General features: G+C 42.5%; 2 protein-coding genes across 7 annotated transcripts in view; one reads left to right on the top strand and one right to left on the bottom strand.

Annotated features, from left to right (window-relative positions):
• Positions 1 to 21,497, bottom strand: part of KCNIP1 (potassium voltage-gated channel interacting protein 1) — an 803,899-nt gene that overhangs the window by 238,398 nt on the left and 544,004 nt on the right. The window contains exon 1 of one of the 6 annotated variants that reach the window (XM_048862514.2): positions 13,912 to 14,217. The exons of 4 other annotated variants lie outside the window; for them this stretch is intronic. In XM_048862514.2, the coding sequence (XP_048718471.1) occupies positions 13,912 to 14,011 (100 nt within the window). In that variant the 5' untranslated portion in view covers positions 14,012 to 14,217. Of the gene's footprint in view, positions 1 to 1,914; positions 3,314 to 13,911; positions 14,218 to 21,497 lie in introns of those variants that run through there. One more of the 6 variants, XM_048862512.2, reaches the window with a different exon arrangement.
• The window catches only part of LOC142068388 (uncharacterized), a 798,233-nt gene that overhangs the window by 269,068 nt on the left and 507,668 nt on the right, over positions 1 to 21,497 (top strand). The window lies entirely within an intron of this gene.

The raw sequence follows: 21,497 nt of genomic DNA, 5'->3' as shown, positions 1-21,497 counted from the left end.
TTGGCTTGGACCAGAATCAGAAATAATAATCAGCGACCTGTTGGAAGAAAAATATTTTGACATGACATCATCTTTCTAGGAAGTCAGCACTCTGGAGATCCACAATTGGAGAATTAATTTTACACACAAGTCTGCATGACAGAGCTAGCACTGAGCATGACCTTGGTATGCCAACCACAATGCACATGAATTTTCAAGTGCAAAAGGTTTGCACATGTTACCCTTTTGAAAACAGGGCATTTATGCTTCCTGTTTAAATGTCTACTTATCCCTTTGTACTGCCAAGGGTCTATATTACTCTGTCTCATCTACTGTATTTAGTCTTCCATTTAAATGCAATTCCCCCTAGATCTTCCCTGTAATATTTGAAACAGTTTAACCCCATTCAGATCTTTCCTCCTTATGTACTAGGAACTGTCACCTATTGTGAAGTATGTGTCTAGACTATGCTTAAGGAGGAAACTTCTCTCTCATCAAAAGAGTAAAGAAGTCAATCACATTCCTATCAAACTTATCTGACCTTCTTGTTGTCCTTGCTGATGTCCGAGGTTTAGGATGTTTATCCTTATGTCAGCTGCTTTTTCAATTTAATAGGCTGCCTGCCAGAGTGAAAATTAACTTTCTCCTTGATATGAAGGAAGAATGGGATGATAGTACAGTGGCAGCGAGTGAAATCAATTCCATTCAGTCCATGTGGAATGGGAAGATACTGAAAATGCATTTTAAAAGAAACAACACCGAATTTCAGTCATTTTTTTTAAAGTGCTCTCAATTTATGTCACAGTAGAAGACAGGGACTGACCAGAAAAGATACATCTTTAGAGGGGATTGCAAGAGAAATGATAAGCCTTGTATGGCTTGGGTTGAAGACACTACAGACTAGAGAGAACCTGTTATTTGTACTGTTATATTTTTAGTGCCCTCTCCTCAAACCTCAACTGAGCGCCTAACAAAAGAGGGGCATATTCTTTCTCTCCATACCATTTTTCCTCTTTTCTTCCCATCCACTCAGGGAAGCTAAAACTATATGTAAAAGCCTTTATTTATTTGAGTAGTATCAGTTTAACATCTGAAGGGCAGAGGCCGTGCCTCAGGAGTGACACCAGTTTTCACCAGCTGAGCATTTAGCCCTGTCTCTCTGTATTTCATGCTGTACTCCCACACTGACAGAGCACAGCAAAATATGGAGGTAGAGAATCTCAGAGTGCAGGAAAACACAATATGACCGCAAGGAGAGGTGGCGGGCTGAAGATGGTAGGTGGTGTCAGTTTGCTGAAAGAAGGCAGGAGTCATGCTCAGGCTGCCAGAGGATAAAACTCATATGCTCCAGCGTATGGTTGAGCTGCAGGAAAGGCAGTAGGAGCACAGAACGCCACTACAGCCCCTGTGTAACCATCCGCCCTCCTCCCCAAGTTCCTTAGCCTCATCACCCAGACGCTCAAGAACACAGTGAGGGGGCCTCTGGCCACCCAGCCACTCCACCCCAGAGGACTGCCCAAGCAACAGAAGGCTGGCATTCAATAAGTTTTAAAGTGCTGTGTGGCCTTGTCATAGATTCATAGAATATCAGGGTTGGAAGGGACCTCAGGAGGTCATCTAGTCCAACCCCCTGCTCAAAGCAGGACCAATCCCCAATTTTTGCCCCAGATTCCTAAATGGCCCCCTCAAAGATTGAACTCACAACCCTGGGTTTAGCAGGCCAGTGCTCAAACCACTGAGCTATCCCTCCCCCCACCCTACCTTCCCTCCTCCACCACCCCACCACTTGCTTCCCTCCTCCACCACCCCTCCCGGGCTACCTTGGCAGTTATCCCCCTATTTGTGTGATGAATAAATAAACAATGCATGAATGTGAAGCAACAATGACTTTATTGCCTCTGAAAGCGGTGATCGCAGTGGGGTGGGGAGGGGAGGGTGCTTAGCTTACAGGAAAGTAAAGTGAAACCGGGGGGGTGGGGAGGGGGGGTTCCATCAAGGTGAAACAAACAGAACTTTCACACCATAGCCTGGCCATTCCTGAAACTGGTTCTCAAAGCTTCTCTGATGCGCACCGCACCCTCCTATACTCTTCTAACCGTCCTGGTGTCTGGCTGCGTGTAATCAGCGGCCAGGCGATTTGCCTTAACCTCCCACCCCACCATAAACGTCTCCCCCTTACTCTCACAGATATTGTGGAGCGCACAGCAAGAAGTAATAACAATGGGAATATTGGTTTTGCTGAGGTCTAACCGAGTCAGTAAACTGCGCCAGCGCGCTTTTATATGCCCAAATGCACATTCTACCACCATTCTGCACTTGCTCAGCCTATAGTTGAACAGGTCCTGACTACTGTCCAAGATGCCTGTGTATGGCTTCATGAGCCATGGCATTAAGGGGTAGGCTGGGTCCCCAAGGATAACTATAGGCATTTCAACATCCCTAACGGTTATTTTCTGGTCTGGGAAGTAAGTCCCTTCCTGCAGCAGTTGAAACAGACCAGAGTTCCTGAAGATGCGAGCGCCATGTACCTTTCCCAGCCATCCCATGTTGATGTTGGTGAAATGTCCCTTGTGATCCACCAGTGCTTGCAGCACCATTGAAAAGTACCCCTTTCGGTTTAGGTACTTGCTGCCTTGGTGCTCTGGTCCCAAAATAGGGATATGGGTTCCATCTACCGCCCCACCACAATTAGGGAATGCCATTGCAGCAAAACCATCCACTATGACCTGCACATTTCCCAGAGTCACTACCCTTGATAGCAGCAGCTCAGTGATAGCACTGGCTACTTGCATCACAGCAGCCCCAACAGTAGATTTGCCCACTCCAAATTGATTCCAGACTGACCGGTAGCTGTCTGGTGTTGCAAGCATCCAGAGGGCTATTGCCACTCGCTTGTGAACTGTGAGGGCTGCTCTCATCTTGATATTCTTGCGCTTCAGGGCAGGGGAAAGCAAGTCACAAAGTTCCATGAAAGTGCCCTTACGCATGCGAAAGTTTTGCAGCCACTGGGAATTGTCCCAGACCTGCAACACTATGTGGTCCCACGACTCTGTGCTTGTTTCCCGGGCCCAGAATCGGCGTTCCACGCCATGAACCTACCCAATTGACACCAGGATGTGCATATTGCAGGGGCCCGTACTTTGTGAGAAGTCAATGTCCATGTCCTCATCTCTCTCGTCACCGTGCCGCAGTCGCCTCCTCCTCGCCTGGTTTTGCTTTTCTTGCAGGTTATGGTTCTGCATATCCTATTGGATAATGCGCGCAGTGTTTATAGTGCTCATAATTGCCACGGTGATCTGGGCTGGTCCATGTTCCCAGTGCTATGGCATCTGCGCTGAAAAAAGGGGCGAAATGATTGTCTGCCGTTGCTCTGATGGAGGGAGGGGTGACTGACAACATGGCTTACAGGGTTGGCTTACAGGGAATTAAAATCAACAAAGGGGGTGGCTTTGCATCAAGGAGAAACAGAATGGCCCCCTGAAGGATAGAACTCAAAACCCTGGGTTTAGTAGGCCATTGACTTCATGGAGGGAGGGAGGAAGGGAGGAGAAAATGAATACAAAACAAATCTGGTCTACTTCTTGTTTTGATCCACTTCATCTATCTTTATACATCTTGCTGGCAGCAGACAGTGCAGTATGACTGCTAGCCATTGTCATCTCCTGGGTGCTCGGCAGAAGACGGTGCAGTATGGACTGCTGGTCATCGTTGTCTCCTGGCTGCTCATTAGAAGACGGTGCACTAGGGCTGCCAACAGGACTGAATCACCATGAGACAAAACTTAAAAGGGAAATGACCTGGCTGAGTCACTCCCATCTTTGCTCAGGCATCCCTGACCGACCTCACCGAGGTCAGCTAAAAGAGCACCCTGGAGTATGGTGACGATGGCTATCACCAGGCTACTGCACTGTCTGCTGCCAAAAGGCAATGAGCTGCTGCTGTGTAGCAATGCAGTACCATGTCTGCCAGCACCCAGGAGACATACGGTGATGGTGAGCTGAGTGGGCTCCATGCTTGCCATGGTATGGCGTCTGCTCGCGTAACCCAAGAAAAAAGGCCCCAAACGATTGTCTGCCGTTGCTTTCACAGAGGGAAGGAGGGAAGGGTGTGCCTGACGATATGTACCCTACCCAGAAGTACCCGTGACAATGTTTTTGCCCCATCAGGCATTGGGATTTCCACCCAGAATTCAAATGGGTGGCAGAGACTGCAGGAACTGTGGGATAGCTACCCACAGTTCAACACTCCGGAAGTCGACAGTTGCCTCGGTACTGTGGACACACTCCGCCGACTAAATGCTGACTAAATGCACTTAGAGCGTTTGTGTGGGGAAACACACAATCGACTGTATAAAAACGCATTCTACAAAACCGACTTCTATAAATTTAACCTAATTTTGTAGTGTAGACATAGCCTTAGATGAGTCAAAAGTGCCCTTGCAGGTAGATGCAATCAACAAGAAGGTATTCTCTATCGTGAACTATTCCAATCCAAAATTAATACAAATTCTGTGATGAGTAGAAAGGAATTTATGTCCCTAGTCTTGTGTTTCACATACAGTGACCAGAAAGCTCATGACACTTGCTTTCCTGGTCATTACAGTATAAATAATTAGTTGATCATGTAAATGTTCTGTCACTAGAATCAGGAAAGCTTTATATTATACATGTTTAGTCTCTGTGTTACCAAATTCTATAATTTTAGAATTTAATAATCTTGCTCCTTTCATTCAAGGATCTCAAAATGCTTTATGAACAAAATTAAGCCTCCTAGTGCGCCTGAGAGTCGGGTAAGAATTTTTATCCCCATTTTACACATGAATAAATTGGGGCATAGAGATTAAAAGGCTTGCCATGGGACGCAGGGTGGGGGGACCAGAACTTTGTTCAAAGTCCTTTGTGTTGACAGCCAGATCTCACAAGACACTCAGGTTTAGGGGCCTAGAAATGTCAATTAGTTGTAAAAAACCTTTTTTAGTAAATCCTTTAACAAATTAGCAACTTGCTTTCTATTCTGCATGTTCACACCCTTTTATTATTCATTGTTCATGAACATTTGTACAACTTCTGTTTAATTTCTATGGATGTTCAGAAGCAGTGCATTTCCAGATATGACTCGATTCTTTTGGGTGTAAGTAGTTTAAAGGTTAGGTCAGCCAACCAGGAAACAAACAATTCCCCGTAACAAAGTAAGTGACCAATCATAAAGCCTGAACAGCAAATTGATGGAGCATTTGCTACAAACAGTTCGTGTAGAATCCAAAGCTCAAATATATATTCTTAAAGTCTATTCATTTAACTACTTGGGATAGTGAACAAATTCCTAAAAATCATCAGCCATTGCATGGTCAGTTTCATGAATAGGAAAAAAATAATACAATTTTTCAAATAAATTGTTTGTGATGAATAGTTCAACCAACTCTGTTTAGACAACTGCGGCTAAACCTAACAGCCAGAGGCCTTTCTTTAGAGCAGTTTCTGTAAGCAAAAAATTGAAGGCAAAGACACAATGTGTATCTTCCACCTTCTAACATATAGAGAAAACAGACTGCAAATAGTCATGCTACAGACATTATAAAGAAACTAGTATGACTCTGACCATCATTTTCCTTCACATGGTTATGGATAGCAACTAAGAGAACATGGCACATTGGGCAGTACTAAATCAGGCCTTTCCATTTATTTGTGAACACGAGTTTCTAAAACTACTGACATTATGTTTCCTTGGATGCACAACATCTCTGACTTCTGATAACCCTACTGGTACTAATCCGAGTTCTCTTGTTCACATTGACCTCATTACGCCAGTCAGCCAAACTCTCTGCTCTGCATGTAGCAGTACTGTCATGTGTGTCCCTGGATCAAGAGCCTACTGGCATTCCCGTTGCAACCATATTAATTTAAAAAGTTATCACTCAAACATATGGGTCTGAGCTGCAGCATCTGCATCTGAATCTCAACTTCCCCAACATATGGGCAGGCTCAGAGCTATGGTTTCATCTCATAAAATCCTGGTTCCAAGTTTCCCTACTACAACCTTGGGGTGAACATTTCCACAAAGGGCCAGATTCTGTGACCCTCTCTTATGTTCAGTAGTACCTGGTTAGTCCTATTGATTTCAGTGGAGCTACTTCATGAGTAAAAGATTGCTCAAAAGACATGAAGGTGACAGAATTGAGCCCTAAAATTACAGGTGAAGGGAGGAGTCATCCAGTCACACTTCCTAAAGAAAATAAATAGAAGCCTGATTAATGTATGTACCCTGACAAATCTACAGGGGGAGTGGCTCTGAGTGTTCCCATGGAGATTTGAATTCTATGAAATCCAGCTGCCAAGAGGAACAACTCTCCAGCCGCCCCTCCCACAGGTTCCCTCAACAACCCCTCCCCTGAATTTACTTGCAAAGTGCTTGGGTATTCCAAGGGAACCACCCCTCTTGTAGTCATGGGAACCCTTCTCCTATTAGATTGCCAGTGAGTGCTCTGGGCTCTGTGGCATCACTCTCCATTTACACTGATGTAACAAAGCAGAATCTGAGCTATTTAAATATGCAAATTTACACTGTACTAACCTTAGTCTATTGCCACCAGAATTGGCAGTTCTGAAAATTAAATAAATTAAAAAAACATCTGTTCAGGTTGAATCAAATCCAAAAATAGCAAAAAAAAAAAAAAATTGGTGAACTGAAAAAAATCTGTTTTGGGTCTGTCAAGGTTCCCTCCCCACTCTGAACTCTAGGGTATAGATGTGGGGACCTACATGAAAGACCCCCTAAGCTTATTTCTACCAGCTTAGGTTAAAAACTTCCCCAAGGTACAAATCCTTCCTTGTCCTTGGATGGGTACTGCTGCCACCACCAAGTGAGTTAGACAAAGATTCAGGAAAAGGACCACTTTGAGTTCCTGTTTCCCTAAAATATCTCCCCCAAGCCCCTTCACCCTCTTTCTTGGGGATGCTTGAGAATAATCTACAAACCAAACAGGTAAATCAGGTGAGCACAGACCAGACCTTTGGGTTTCTAGGACACTAAAAAACAATCAGATTCTTAAGAAACAGAACTTTATTATAAAGAGAAAAAAAAGTAAAAGAAACACCTCTGTAAAATCAGGATGGAAGGTAATTTTACAGGGCAATAAGATTCAAAACACAGAGTATTCCCCTCTAGGCAAAATTTTAAAGTTACAAAAAACAGGGATAAACCCTCTCTCTTAGCACAGGGAAAATTCACAAGCTAAAAGAGAAGATACTCGAACACATTTCCTTGCTATTACTTGCTACCCTTAGCTGTATGTTTATGACAGAGTCAAATGAAAGATTACTCTTCATAATGGCAATACACAGACATTCGTGATGAGAATGATGAGTCATTGGGCCAGGGACAAAGAATGAGAATGTCTCTGTAGCATGGTGGTTGGGGCACTCACCTAGGAGGTGGGGACTCAAATTTGAGTCCCAACACCAATGATGATTTAATTATTTATAAAGAGTGGAACAGCTTCAAACAGCAGAGATTGAGAGACCTGCCACAGAAGACCCCATATCTCAGTGGGGGGCCCAAGTTCAAAGCCCTTCTCCAATTCAAGCAGAGTGGGAAATTCAAGGCAGGTCTTCCACAGTCCAGGGGAATTTACTAACCACTGGAATAAAGACGGTCCGGGAGTCCTCCTCCAGAATTGTTTTGGACAAAAGTATTTGGCAAATTTCTGTCAAATTGACACATGGTTTTGGCAAATAAACCATTTGTCCCCAAATCATCACCCAATTCTAATTGTCACCTAGTGTGTGCGTGTGGCCATGTATAATGTAATTTTGTGTCTGTTCACCTGATGTACCTCTGCCCAACACACGGCAGGTATTTGTGCTTATGACTGAATGGCAGAATCTGCACAGTAGCTCTCTTTTTTTGGAGTTTGCTAGGGTGCTGTCTATTTCTCTACCATTAATGCACTTTGCAGCCATCTAGCATCATGCAGGGAAGCTACTAGCTACAGACAACTCATTATACAGTATAAATATATGTTTGATATAATGTTACAACCCGCAGGGAGCAGTTTGTAAGATATTTAGACTCTAGCAACAAATTTCTTCCAAGCTCATTGAGTTACTGCTGCTGTCCCATTAGATTCCTGTCTGAATGAGAGGCTGTGGCAGCTGCTCCTGCTCACCAACAGAGATTTATGAAATGTTCCTGAAAGTGAGACTGTCACGCAGTAATTCCCTCTGTTAGTTCCTGCATGTTTGTGCTACTGTGGTGCCATTAAGAAGACTATTCTCAGTAGCTGGGGATCTCCTTTCCCATATGCCTTTTACTCTCCAGCTTTCCAGTTACTTACTGTCAATAAAACATTACAAACAATTAAAAAAACAAAAACAATGAGCACTCTCAGTGCTGAAGCAGATACTTGAAATCAGCATGACGGGATGGCTGCCAGCCAGGCAGAAATCCTACAAGTGGCTAAGATTCCATATTTGAAATAATTATGAAAAATGGTACAGAAATAGTGATTAGGGTGGTAATCTCAAGATAGGAGGCAGACGGCAAGTTAAAGAAGAGCAGGACATGGTATTTTAGACCTGCCATTTAACAGTGCACACAGATTTTTTGAGTGAGTAGTCCAGATTTTAGAGTGCCCCAGATTGATCTTACTTTGTTTTAAACAGTTTGTTCACTACTCAACACCCATCCGACTGGAACCATTGTGGTTCCACTGTACAGGATATGGACAGCTGCAAAAAAGTGTGCTTGGAGTTGTTAATACTTCCCCCCGCTCCCGCTTGCAGCAAGGTGTGATCCAGCTCTGCCTAGGCCAGCACAGAGTGCAAGTTTAGGGTTTGGGGGGGGATCCATAATAATGCAAATCCAATGCATATAATCCTTTGTGCAGGGATAGTTACCCATTTTCCATACTAGTCACAGAGAAGCCGGGGGGCTGCCACAGGGCCTGCATGTGGGGGATTCCAATTCCTCCAATGCCCATCTAGTTCTGCCACACAGAGCCCATTCACTGAAGCTAGAGAAGGCAGTTTCATCCAGGGGAAATTTTCAAAGTGCTGAGCTCTATTAGCAGGCTAGATCGTTGGGCTCAATGGGTAGTGATCAATGGCTCAATGTCTAGTTGGCAGCCAGAGCGGAGTGCCCCAGGGGTCAGTCCTGGAGCCAGTTTTGTTCAACATCTTCATTAATTATCTGGATGATGGGATGGATTGCACCCTCAGCAAGTTTGCAGATGACACTAACCTGGAGGGAGAGGTAGATATGTTGGAGGGTAGGGACAGGGTCCAGAGTGACCTAGATAAATTGGAGGATTGGGCTACAAGAAATCTGATGAGGTTCAACAAGGACAAGTGCAGAGTCCTGTACTTAGGACAGAAGAATCCCATTCACTGCTACAGGCTGGGGACTGACTGGCAAAGCAGCTGTTCTTCAGAAAAGGACCTGGGGATTACAGTGGATGAGAAGCTGGATATGAGTCAACAGTGTGCCCTTGTTACCAAAAAGGCTAATAGCATATGGGGCTGCATCAGTAGAAGCATTGCCAGCAGATCGAGAGAAGTGATTATTCCCCTCTATTCAGCACTGGTGAGGCTACATCTGGAGTATTGCATCCAGTTTTGTGTCCCCCACTACAGAAAGGATGTGGACAAATTGGAGAGAGTCCAGCGGAGGGCAATGAAAATGACTAGGGGGCTGAGGCACATGATTTATGAGGAGAGGCTGATGGAACTGGGCTTATTTAGTCTGCAGAAGACAAGGGGGGGGATTTGATAGCAGCCTGCAACACCTGAAGGGGGGTGGGGTTCCAAAGAGGATGGAGCTAGGCTGTTCTCAATGGTGGCAGATGACAGAACAAGGAGCAATGGTCTCAAGTTTCAGTGGTGGAGGTCTAGATTGGATATTAGGAAAAACTATTTCACTAGGAGGGTAGTGAAGCACTGGAGTGGTTACCTAGGAAGGTGGTGGAATCTCCATCCTTAGAGGCTTTTAAGGCCAGTCTTGACAAAACCCTGGCTGGAATGATTTAGTTGGTGTTGGTCCTGCTTTGAGCAGGGGCTTGGATTAGATGACCTCCTGAGGTCTCTTCCAACCCTAATCTTCTATAATTCTATGATTAGAATGTCAATTTGTTTAGTAAACTGGTGGCATAAACTTTCACCAGTACTTTTTAATACGCATTTGCAGTCAGGGATGAGCTTTGAGGGTTTTATTTGATATAAATGTTTTCTGAGTTTTCTGAACAAGTTTTAAAACTTCAAGGAAATTTTTTTTTACACTATGCTCATTATTCTCTGATCTAAGTCAAATAAAACAAACCTGACTGAAGGGGAATTTCCCTGAGTAAGGACCTCAAGATGGAGCACAGAAAGTCAAGTGAGTTACAGCTACTGGTTCTTTCTCAACAAAAGTCACACCCTTTGAATACACAGAGACAGCATGGAAAAGCGAAACTAACATGGGACTGGGAACCAGGAACTCTCAAATTCTTATCAGCTCTGCCAGTGAAACTTTATGTTTATATTGCAATTAAAAACCTGGCCTGTGTCAGCTGATTTAAGGAGCTTGGGCTGAAGAGCTGTTTAACTGCAGTGTAGACATGCAGGCTCAGCCAGAAGCCCAGTTTCTGGGACCTCTTGAGCGGGGAGGGTCCCAGAGACAGGGCTCCAGCCTGAGCCTGAACATCTACTTTGCAGTTAAACAGCCCCTTAGCCTGAGCCCAAGTCAGCTGACCTGGCCCAACAGTGGATGTTTAATTGCAATGTAAACATAGCCTAAATGGCTTAGACTAAAATGTCCGAAGTTACCTCTAACTTTGGGAGCTCCACTTAACACTACTAAGGACACAATTTCATAAAAGCACAGAGCACCCACAGCTACCCTAGGTTTCAGCTGCAGTTGGGAACACCCAGTTGTTCTGAACTCCAGATGTGGAAGGGCTGCTGGAATTGAGAACTCAAAAAAGGCACACAAATTCAGTGGCCACTTTTGGAAAAGTTGACCTTAATTTCTGAAAGGCAATACCATTTCTTACAAAAGTGGGAGTTCCACAGAGCTCTCTACCTGCTTATACCAATGGCAGATCTGAGCCTCAGCCTCAAATTTACTGGTATGTACAGACATTGGGGATAATACTTACACACTTCAATGTACGGTGCTAATAAGAAATAAATATTAACAAAAAGTCTTTGTCTGTGTACAACATAGTCTAATACGTGTTTTCAGTGCAAATTACATTTTTGTCTATTTGCTAGTTAGGCATCTAATTTAACAAGCAAACCACATACATATTTGAGTTTTAGTGCACACATTTCTGCTGCCTGGTGCATTAGACATACATTTTGTTCTTGCCTAATTAAGGGTATCCACCTACGTTTGTTTTTCTCTATTCTTCCCTTGATGAAGTGCTTCCAGCATACCTGGGTTTCAAGCACTTCATAAATTTTAATCATAGAATATCAAGGTTGGAAGGGACCTCAGAGATCATCTAGTCCAACCCCCTGCCTACAGCAGGACCAATCCCCACTTTTGCCCCAGATCTGCAAATGGCCCCCTCAAGGATAGAACTCACAGCCCTAGGTTTAGTAGGCCAATGCTCAAACCACTGAGCTATCCCTCCCCAATTTAATACATTGTGCCTTCAAAGTTAAATATATGGAACTAGATTACTATATCATAACACATGGTGAATAGCAGTTTATTCTACAGAAATCCCATTGACTTGAATGGGACCAGAAATAGAGGTATCAGCATCTTGTCCAATAGAACAGCAATCACTTAATCTGAATGAAATGCAATGCTTTTCTGTACTAACACAGTACACAAGATTTGAGAGCCAATGCATTGTAATGGAGATTTCAATATCCTCTGCTGTGCAACAACTCATTTAAGTAGACTTGGCGTTTCTCCATGTTATCTCTAAGATACCACAATGCTAAAAGGCGTATTAAAACCACAGAAATATAGGGTACACATATATGCGTGTGTTGGAGGGAGTGTTTATGTACTTCTACACCCATCTGGAGAAACAGTATCTGTTTAAGTACATAAAAATAACTGTTTATTTCCTGAAATTAAGATAAATATGGACCCTGATTCAAACTAATTATTATTCTGGGAGGTCCTTTCATGTTATAGTATCAAACAAAATTTACCATATACTATTTTCAGCATAATACACAAAATAACTCTGACGTACTGACTAACCTGCTTCAGAAAACAATCACATCCAACTATATTTTCCTGTAAGAAATGTAAATATGCAAAGCAACCACCCCTTAAAAGTTAATGGTACCAAATGTGCAATTCCCCGCTGATAATATCAGCATTCCTTGAAACTATCTGAGGTGGTCAGACATGTGCCCACCTAATGCCAACAAATCAATAGCATTTTCTTCTTAAATTTCCTTCAATTCTCATTGCTTACGAAGATGCAAAATAGCATTTCCTTTTTATATTTATTCAGACAACAAAGGAATTCAGAAAATACGTGTTCAAACACAAAATTCACAATGGACTTTGCTGAAGCTGGACAGTATTAACCATATATCAGGGAAGATGTATAACTGATAAAGAGTGCAAAGTCTTCTAAAGGTTGATGAAAGCCAAAATAATTGTGTTTCTCTGTAAGCAGTGAGTCTCATTTGCAGCATCTTATTTTAACATAAGTTGCAATGCTAAAGCTGATAAATAAAGCAGTTGCTCAAGGACATAGGTATAGCTTGAAAATGTTATCTTCACTTACCTCTCTCATTTTTCTAAGCACCAAGGAGGTTACGGAAAAGATGTTCAAAAGACAGCAAGAATGAGAACCAGGTATGCATACTAGAATTAGTAAGTAAAGTACACAATCACTGACAAAGTTTTACAACTGTTCTCCCAATTAAGTACTTGCTGCTAGTTTCCTGGAAACCGTGTACTAAACTTTGTCAATTAGTTTATATGGGGCTACTAACTTTATCTTTTGCAGATTGTCATGAGCTCTGAAGCAGGAAAGAGTAATTGTTCAGTATCAGTGGTTAGCTGAAGGTTATTTAAATACCTGCATACATGTAGCTCACCATGAAAAATGGCCCGAAAGTTCCCATAAAAAGTAGCTGTTCCAAGGTATATCAAATTCAAGAACACTTAGACTTCACTGTAAATCTACTCCTTGCTTTAAACAATGAAGCATTCTCCACAGCCATATTTTGATCTAAAAGATCATTGTACAAAATTCAGCTTCATGCCTTTATCTATTTAATGTTTCCATGTTTCTGCATGGATGACATTGTTTGTAAAACTGACTGAAGAAACTAGAAGTAGAGCATCTTTCACAATCAATCCTTTGCAAGTGTCTTCAACAAAGGATATTTATATTGCAATCAGTATTCTCCTGAAATGTTCATGAGGCTAGATATCAAAGCTAAGAAGAGATGTTAATGATAAACATTCTGAAAAAAGGACAAAGATGTGACAAAGGAATTGTTTATCATAGAAAAGTGCTTCCAAATAACCTTAGTGTTTTCTATTGTACCGGCAACTTTAGACGATACCTAATAATAAATAATGCTTCAAACAATTAGAATAAATGGAAGTTATAACAATAAACTTAATAACATGAAAAGCTTCATCTTAATCAGAGCTCCAGTATACAATTTATAGTTTACTTAAACCATACAGATCTGTACAGAAGTTCTTGAAACCAGCTTAATTAGAGGTAGATAATTATCTAAGATTACCTGTGTGTCAAACTCTCCTTAAAATTAGAGCTGCGTTACTGTATGGAGATATACAAAACACCTTACATATTTCATTTATCTAAAGAAAGCATCTTAAGTTATTTGAGCTTCTGTTCAGTTCATCTATTACCCAAACACTGCATACACACAGATTTCAAGTAGAATGCTCTGCAGCAAAGGGTTTTCTGAACCAAATATTTTCTATTTCTTAATGTCCTACCTTCATAACTGCCTTCTAGGAGACCCAGATGCTCAAGTGCTTTCACAAATGCAACAATTATCACCAGTACCACAATCATTTCAAGTCCCTCCAAGTTCATCTTGAAAAATTATTCACATGAAAGCATCTTTTCTCAGGGAGCGTCCTGACTTGAGAGTTAGACTTTAATTAAAAAGCCCTTGTAGTCCAAGATATGCCACAGAACCAGAGAAATACAGTGCAAAAGAACTTCAGCATATTGCCACCATAAAACATTTCTGTTGACAGCAAAATGAACACAAGGAATGCAAGGAAGTCATATCTTACAATGTCTGCATCACTTGCCTGCATGGATACAGATGTTTCAGTCTCTAAGGCAACAGAATATACAGTAGCCACTTTGTTTAGCATTTCCTCTCAGTGTAAGCCAAAATTCATCAAATCGTTTTTGATACCTGGCTAAATCTGATGCTTCCCCCCCCCCCCAAAAAAGTTACAGATACAAACTGCTCTCACACTGTAGTGCCTAGTAAAAAACAAACATGATTTGTTTGATGCTAAAATGAAACTTTAAGAAACACAAAGCAATAACATGCAAACAACACAAGCTATCACAGCTTTGCCACATGGACAGAAACCCATCTGCATTTAAATACAGGGGTCTATCAATATGTTGACCCAGTTATCCTCCTCAGTGTAGGCATATTTTATGTTGAATATATGAATTTACCAAAAATTACAGTCAGTGTTGAGTGATTTAGAAATGAAGCATAGTGTTAAAGTTTGAGGATTAATAAACTAACAAAATAGCATAGGATATTGCTGCATATTGTATATGCAGATGGTTGGGGGTAACTGGACTTAGTTTATCTCCGCTCCTATTACACGGCAGGTTCCAAGTGAGGAAGGGCAAACAATGGTGTCAAGGACAACATACCCTCATTGCCAAGGCTGTGTGCAACCTATTGTTCATCACAAGGGAAGCATTTATGAAAAGTGCTCATGACTGGCTTTTCAAGTGCACAGCACCCACCATTCAGACCAGACATTCATAAGAGCTCTGCTCCCATTTGGGCACCTATATAGGGGCCAGTTTTTCAAAAGACTCTCCAGCATCACCCCAGGAGGCATGTATGGCCAGATTTTCAGGAATGTGCAGCACTCACCGTGCATTCCGCATGCAAAGTGCTTTTGAAAATCTGGCCACTTATTTTGTGACTAAATGCGAAAGCTCTTTGAAAATATGATCCACATTGACTGCTTCATTTGCTGACAAGGTCACTCACTGCATTGACACTTCCCAACTCATTATTTTAACTCGCTTTGGGATAACTTCACTATAAGAAAGAGCTATACAAAAAAACAAGCTGTAGTTTATATTTAGATTATTATTGTATTGTATTCATCTGACTGATTGATTATTATCAGGCTGTACCTGCATGCTAATGATCCATGTGCTGCTATTTCTTATCAACATTTTATGTTAATGTCTCCCAGGACAGTCTTGCAACAAAGTTGTGTTAAGGATTTAAATGGTGTTGTAGGGTCTTGGGCAGGCTCTCTGTACAGGGAAAACTTTCATCTTTCTAGGACTATATAAGGGGACCAATCCTGTTACCACTTAAATGAGACTTTTGCCACTGACTGATGGGAGCAGAAGCAGGCTGAAGGGGCATTCAGAAAGCTGGTGATTGTTCTTCCTATTTCATTTTCATAGTGTTTGTATTGGGCTGATGAGGAGGGTGGTGTATGGCACTTTTTGTTATCAGTTTGAATGAAGTTCTCTTTCTCATATGGCTACTCTGATACATTGAGCAATCGGTTATATTTCAGAGCCATTATTTTGCTATGAATATGGGAAATATCATAAGTATCTACAACTTCCATATCTCTGTAACAATATATCAGCTTTCCATATTAATGCTAACCCTTTTCACTTCAAAATAAAACTCTGAGGATATCAAAGCTCTTTACCAACATCCATCACATGAAGCTCAACATCCCTTTAAGGTAGGTAAACCCCCACAAAGTTTCACTTTACCTACCATGGAAGTGACGCTAGTTCTGGGGCAGGACACAGGTGTTTAACATTGCTGTGACATACCAGAGTGCAATCCAGACTGATGAGAAGCTGTGTCACCCCTGCCTGCAACCTTGGGTGCCTTACAATGCCTTGCTGAAGTGGCTTCCATCTAAGCTGCTCACAAACAACCTTCCAGAATGCAAACCATACGCCGGGTGTCTGTGTGTAACTGGAGACTGCCAGTCACCCTTGGGTTACACTCTGCTCTCACCAGCCTTGCTTATACTGCAGGGCGACCCCCAACATACCCCCAGTCTTGCATTTTTCCCCAGAGATGTATGCCCTGTACTGCCCAGCCTTCTCCTGGACAACACAAGTTATATAAAGTTTGTTATTTCTTTAATAGAAATAATATGCACACATCTTGCCACCCCAAATGGAGTTTCACAGACACTTCAATTTAAACACATTGGATTAGATAAAACAATATAATGAGTTTACTAACAAAGAGAGAGGTTTTGTCAGGATGATTCTGATCAGCAAATTATGAGTTTTCAAATGATACCTTACAAGGCATAAATTGCACAAAGATTATTACAACTGTGTAGGGTGTGAATAGAGGGGTACATTTGGTCACAACTGCACTGCTACACTCTACAATGTTTTAGGACAAGAAGCAAAGAAGAATTCCATATTTGATGGAAACTCACGGCAGAAATCAGCTGGAATAAAATGGCCGAAGTTAGCATTTGGCCAGTATCATAAGATTAAAACCTCTTTTCTTTCAAAAAGCAAGATCAGCTAGATCATTCATGAACACAAGTGGTCAGAACCTCAATTTCATTTCTCACTGGAAAGATGGCATTTCCAGCAGCACACTTTGCCTGTGCTGGGGCACTTGTTCATTACAGACTCAGAGGGAAATGGGATGCCCCAATGTCATTCCTAGCAATGACTATGTTTTCCTAGAGATCTATCAGTGACACAATCTGATCCTGCTTAGCTTATAAAATCGGATAAAACAAGGTTTTTATGACTGTAGTCTGTGCATTTATATGCCAGCTATTTCCTTACAGCAATATATGTATCAAACTCCTAATCTAATTTGCAGCTGCTCTTTGAGAGTCAGCCATTTAATACTAGGGAAAAAGATTCCAGGCAAATAGAAGTGTGTTCTAGGGGCAAAATATCCATTGTACTCTGATTCCTCAGCCTGATTGTCCATTCTGGCCTAGCTATGTTCAGTACAAGACACAAGGGCGGGGATACAAGTGACTTTATGCCTCCACATATTTGGGGGATCTTTGGGGCTTTTCTGTCCTCTAAAGTAGGTTTGCACCCATGGGCAAATCATCTGGCTTTATACCCCCTTTAGGCTGCCTAGTAGCATAAAGAGTCATAGGGTAATGAGAAGTCAAGTCCTCTATGTTTAATGCATAATCAAAATTCCTGGGTATGCAATATGCACAGACCCCAATTGCTGCTTAATTAGCATCAAGTGCTAACACCTTGGCAAACTGTTTTCACGGCATAAAGGAGGACATGCAAGAACAAAAAAGAAAATTAGAATAGGGCCATAGGCACAGATGACACATAAAGCTCCCTTACAGCCAGCCTCCCTGAGAACTATTTGCACATGCTGTACTGATGTAGAAAGGTGTCTAAATTGGAACAGTCGGAAGAGCCAGAAAACAATGTATCCTCATTTTTTTTTTAATTTTACCCCTCCCTCCTACTCCTTGCCAGGTACGTTACTTACACCAACATATTATTGTAATGGGCTGCCATTAAGAGTCACTGCTGTAAGAGCAATGTTCTGTACTGGAAAAGGTAGATACAAACATGTAACCAGCCAGAAGGTTATAAAGGGGGTATCATGACACTAAATGACCCAGCCCAGGCTCACCTGACCAACCCATGCGGCCACAGGAGAGGTGAGGGGCTGCTTCCCCATGTGTTTAAGCAGTGGGAGTGAGTCAGCAGAAGCTGGAGAGAAGCAGCAGCAAACAGTTTTGGCTTGTGAGTCTGCGTGAGTACCTGGGAGAGGCCAAGGAGAGAGTTGCCTCTTGAGACAAGGCAGAGGTACTGGGCCTGAGGATTCTGCCATAGGGGGTTGCCTATGTGCTATTTGTTACCACCCATCCTTCAGGATTTCTGTACATTTTGTCAATAAACTAATTACACAAAGAAAATATCCTGAGCCATCCATTTCTGCTCCACAAGGGAAACTGACCTGGGAGGCCCCAAAAATCTGCCGCAGCTCAGCAGAGGGACAACATTTATTATTTGTATTGCTGCTGTGCCTAAAGGACTTCATCAGGGACTGGGACCCCACCATGTGAGCCACTGTACAACAAAGACAGTTCTTTTCCCACAAAGCTCACAAAGGGCACTAAATTATTCTAGAGTAAAGCCCACATGAGAAGCTATCACAGAGGAGCTATTCCAGAATAGTTTATTCCACAATTGCTATTCCAGTCAATTTCTGTGTGTAAACAAGCCCTTTTTGGTAGATGGAAATTTCAGTATGCATTTAAGACTCTACGGTGGCCAGACAGTCAGTGCTGGAGTCCGAAGTCTTCCGTTTACAGAATAAGTATAGCATGTGCAGCAACATAAGCCAATGTGCCTAACCTTGATGAGCAAGAGACGATAGTTCATATTTAGGCCCTATTCCATTCTTGGCCTCTCTGCTGACTTTATTATTTATATTTTGTATTACAATAGCACCTCCAGGCCCCAACTGAAACCAGGTTCCAACTGTGTTAGATGCTGCACAAAACACTGTGATAGACATTCCCTGCCCAAAAGAGTTTGCAATCCAAATACATAGACAACAAATAAGAGAAAAGGGGTATGACCTCATTTTACAAATGGAGAACAAAGGTAGGTCCAAAGGGCATGAGTAACTTTCCTAAGGTCACAGTGGAAGTCTAAACAGAGCATTAAATAGGAACTTGAACCCAAGCCTCCTGAGTCCAGTGCCGTGCTTTACCCACAAGACCAACCTTCCTTAATAATCTTTGACATATAGTTCAAACATGACAGTCCATGGCAGAACAACCTGAGCATTCAGTAGAGATGGAACCCAGGAGGACCATCAGCACTAGAAGCACAGGCTTTCCTCTACTTCTCGTGAAATAAGGCTGTTATGGTCACTGGGACTAGCTACTGGAGGGAAACAGTTGTATTCACAAAGCCCGTGTATTGTACAACCTTGTGACAAATTCAGATGCAGGAATTCCCTAACTAGTCCAGAGTGCCTATTTCCAGTTCTCAGTTGTCTGGATGTGAATTTAGTTCCCCAAGGCAGTACCCAATCTTTCAGCCGAGTCTTATTACAGTAGGAGTTGGCTGATCCATCATTTTATTAATAGTATGATTATAGTATAAATATTTCATTCTGTGATATGTGTGGGAGGCTTCATTATGCCACTGTATCTTTGCATGTATATCTTTTTTAATACAGCTTTGTTAAAGTTATCATGGCAAGTATGTCAGCTCCTGCTTTTTCAGCATTTCCTCAAATGCTTCCAGTATTTTCTCAAATGCTAATAAGTGTTAAATTCAAGGACAATTTATTCAGTGAATAAAATCCACACCCAGTAATACCAATATCTTTTATATCACAGTGGTACAATAAGATGCAGTGAGAATTTAATGCAAATGTGAATTAAGCCTGGGCAGAAGAGAACCGCTATCATTTTCATATTTTGTTTGGTGTATAATGAAAAGCCATAGTGAAAATGGTTAACTGGCCAAGGCAGCATCATTGCTGTTCAGTATTTTATAACCAAAGATTACTGCCCTTCTCCTTTTCAGACTCCTAACCCCATTTTACTTTAAGACTATACTTTGATATAAATAATATCAGTATTGAAAACTCGTGGCGAACGGGGGAAGTCCCGGATGACTGGAAAAAGGCTAATGTAGTGCCAATCTTTAAAAAGGGGAAGAAGGAGGATCCTGGGAACTACAGGCCAGTCAGCCTCACCTCAGTCCCCGGAAACATCATGGAGCAGGTCCTCAAGGAATCTATCCTGAAGCACTTACACGAGAGGAAAGTGATCAGGAACAGTCAGCATGGATTCACCCAGGGAAGGTCACGCCTGACTAATCTAATCGCCTTCTATGATGAGATTACTGGTTCTGTAGATGAAGGGAAAGCAGTGGATGTATTGTTTCTTGACTTTAGCAAAGCTTTTGACACAGTCTCCCACAGTATTCTTGTCAGCAAGTTAAAGAAGTATGGGCTGGATGAATGCACTATAAGGTAGGTAAAAAGTTGGCTAGATTGTCGGGTTCAACGGGTAGTGATCAATGGCTCCATGTCTAGTTGGCAGCCGGTATCAAGTGGAGTGCCCCAAGGGTCGGTTCTGGGGCCGGTTTTGTTCAATATCTTCATAAATGATCTGGAGGATGGTGTGGATTGCACTCTCAGCAAATTTGCGGATGATACTAAACTAGGAGGAGTGGTAGATACGGTGGCAGGTAGGGATAGGATACAGAGGGACCTAGACAAATTGGAGGATTGGGCCAAAAGAAATCTGATAAGGTTCAACAAGGATAAGTGCAGAGTCCTGCACTTAGGACGGAAGAATCCAATGCACCGCTACAGACTAGGGACCGAATGGCTAGGCAGCAGTTCTGCGGAAAAGGACCTAGGGATGACAGTGGACGAGAAGCTGGATATGAGTCAACAGTGTGCCCTTGTTGCTAAGAAGGCCAATGGCATTTTGGGATGTATAAGTAGGGGCATAGCCAGCAGATCGAGGGACGTGATCGTTCCCCTCTATTCGACATTGGTGAGGCCTCATCTGGAGTACTGTGTCCAGTTTTGGGCCCCACACTACAAGAAGGATGTGGATAAATTGGAGAGAGTCCAGCGAAGGGCAACAAAAATGATTAGGGGTCTGGAACACATGACTTATGAGGAGAGGCTGAGGGAACTGGGATTGTTTAGTCTGCAGAAGAGAAGAATGAGGGGGGATTTGATAGCTGCTTTCAACTACCTGAAAGGGGGTTCCAAAGAGGATGGTTCTAGACTATTCTCCGTGGTAGAAGATGACAGGACAAAAAGTAATAGTCTCAAGTTGCAGTGGGGGAGGTTTAGGTTGGATATTAGGAAAAACTTTTTCACTAGGAGGGTGGTGAAACACTGGAATGCGTTACCTAGGGAGGTGGCAGAATCCTTCCTTAGAAGTTTTTAAGGTCACGCTTGACAAAGCCCTGGCTGGGATGATTTAAGTGGGGATTGGTCCTGCTTTGAGCAGGGGGTTGGACTAGATGACCTCCTGAGGTCCCTTCCAACCCTGATATTCTATGATTCTGTGAACATTAGCACCAGTGGCCTGTGATTTTTCCAATGGGGAAGGAACAAATCTCAAAACAGTTATTTCCACCCCCTCTCAATGTATAATTTCATAGCTATTAAAAGTTCACCTTTTTTTATAGGTGAAGCAACAGCAGCTGGACCCAGAAGCGGGAGCCATCACCACCACCACTGCTACCTGGGCCTGCAGTGCATGAGACAGGCCCTTTGCTTGGCTGCAGCACCTTACGCACACACATGGGGCCTGCCAAC

Source organism: Caretta caretta, chromosome 8, assembly GCF_965140235.1.
Source record: "Caretta caretta isolate rCarCar2 chromosome 8, rCarCar1.hap1, whole genome shotgun sequence".
Lineage (NCBI taxonomy): Eukaryota > Metazoa > Chordata > Testudines > Cheloniidae > Caretta > Caretta caretta.
Note: the sequence above shows the minus strand (reverse complement) of the source record. Positions and strands in the feature narration are given on the sequence as shown.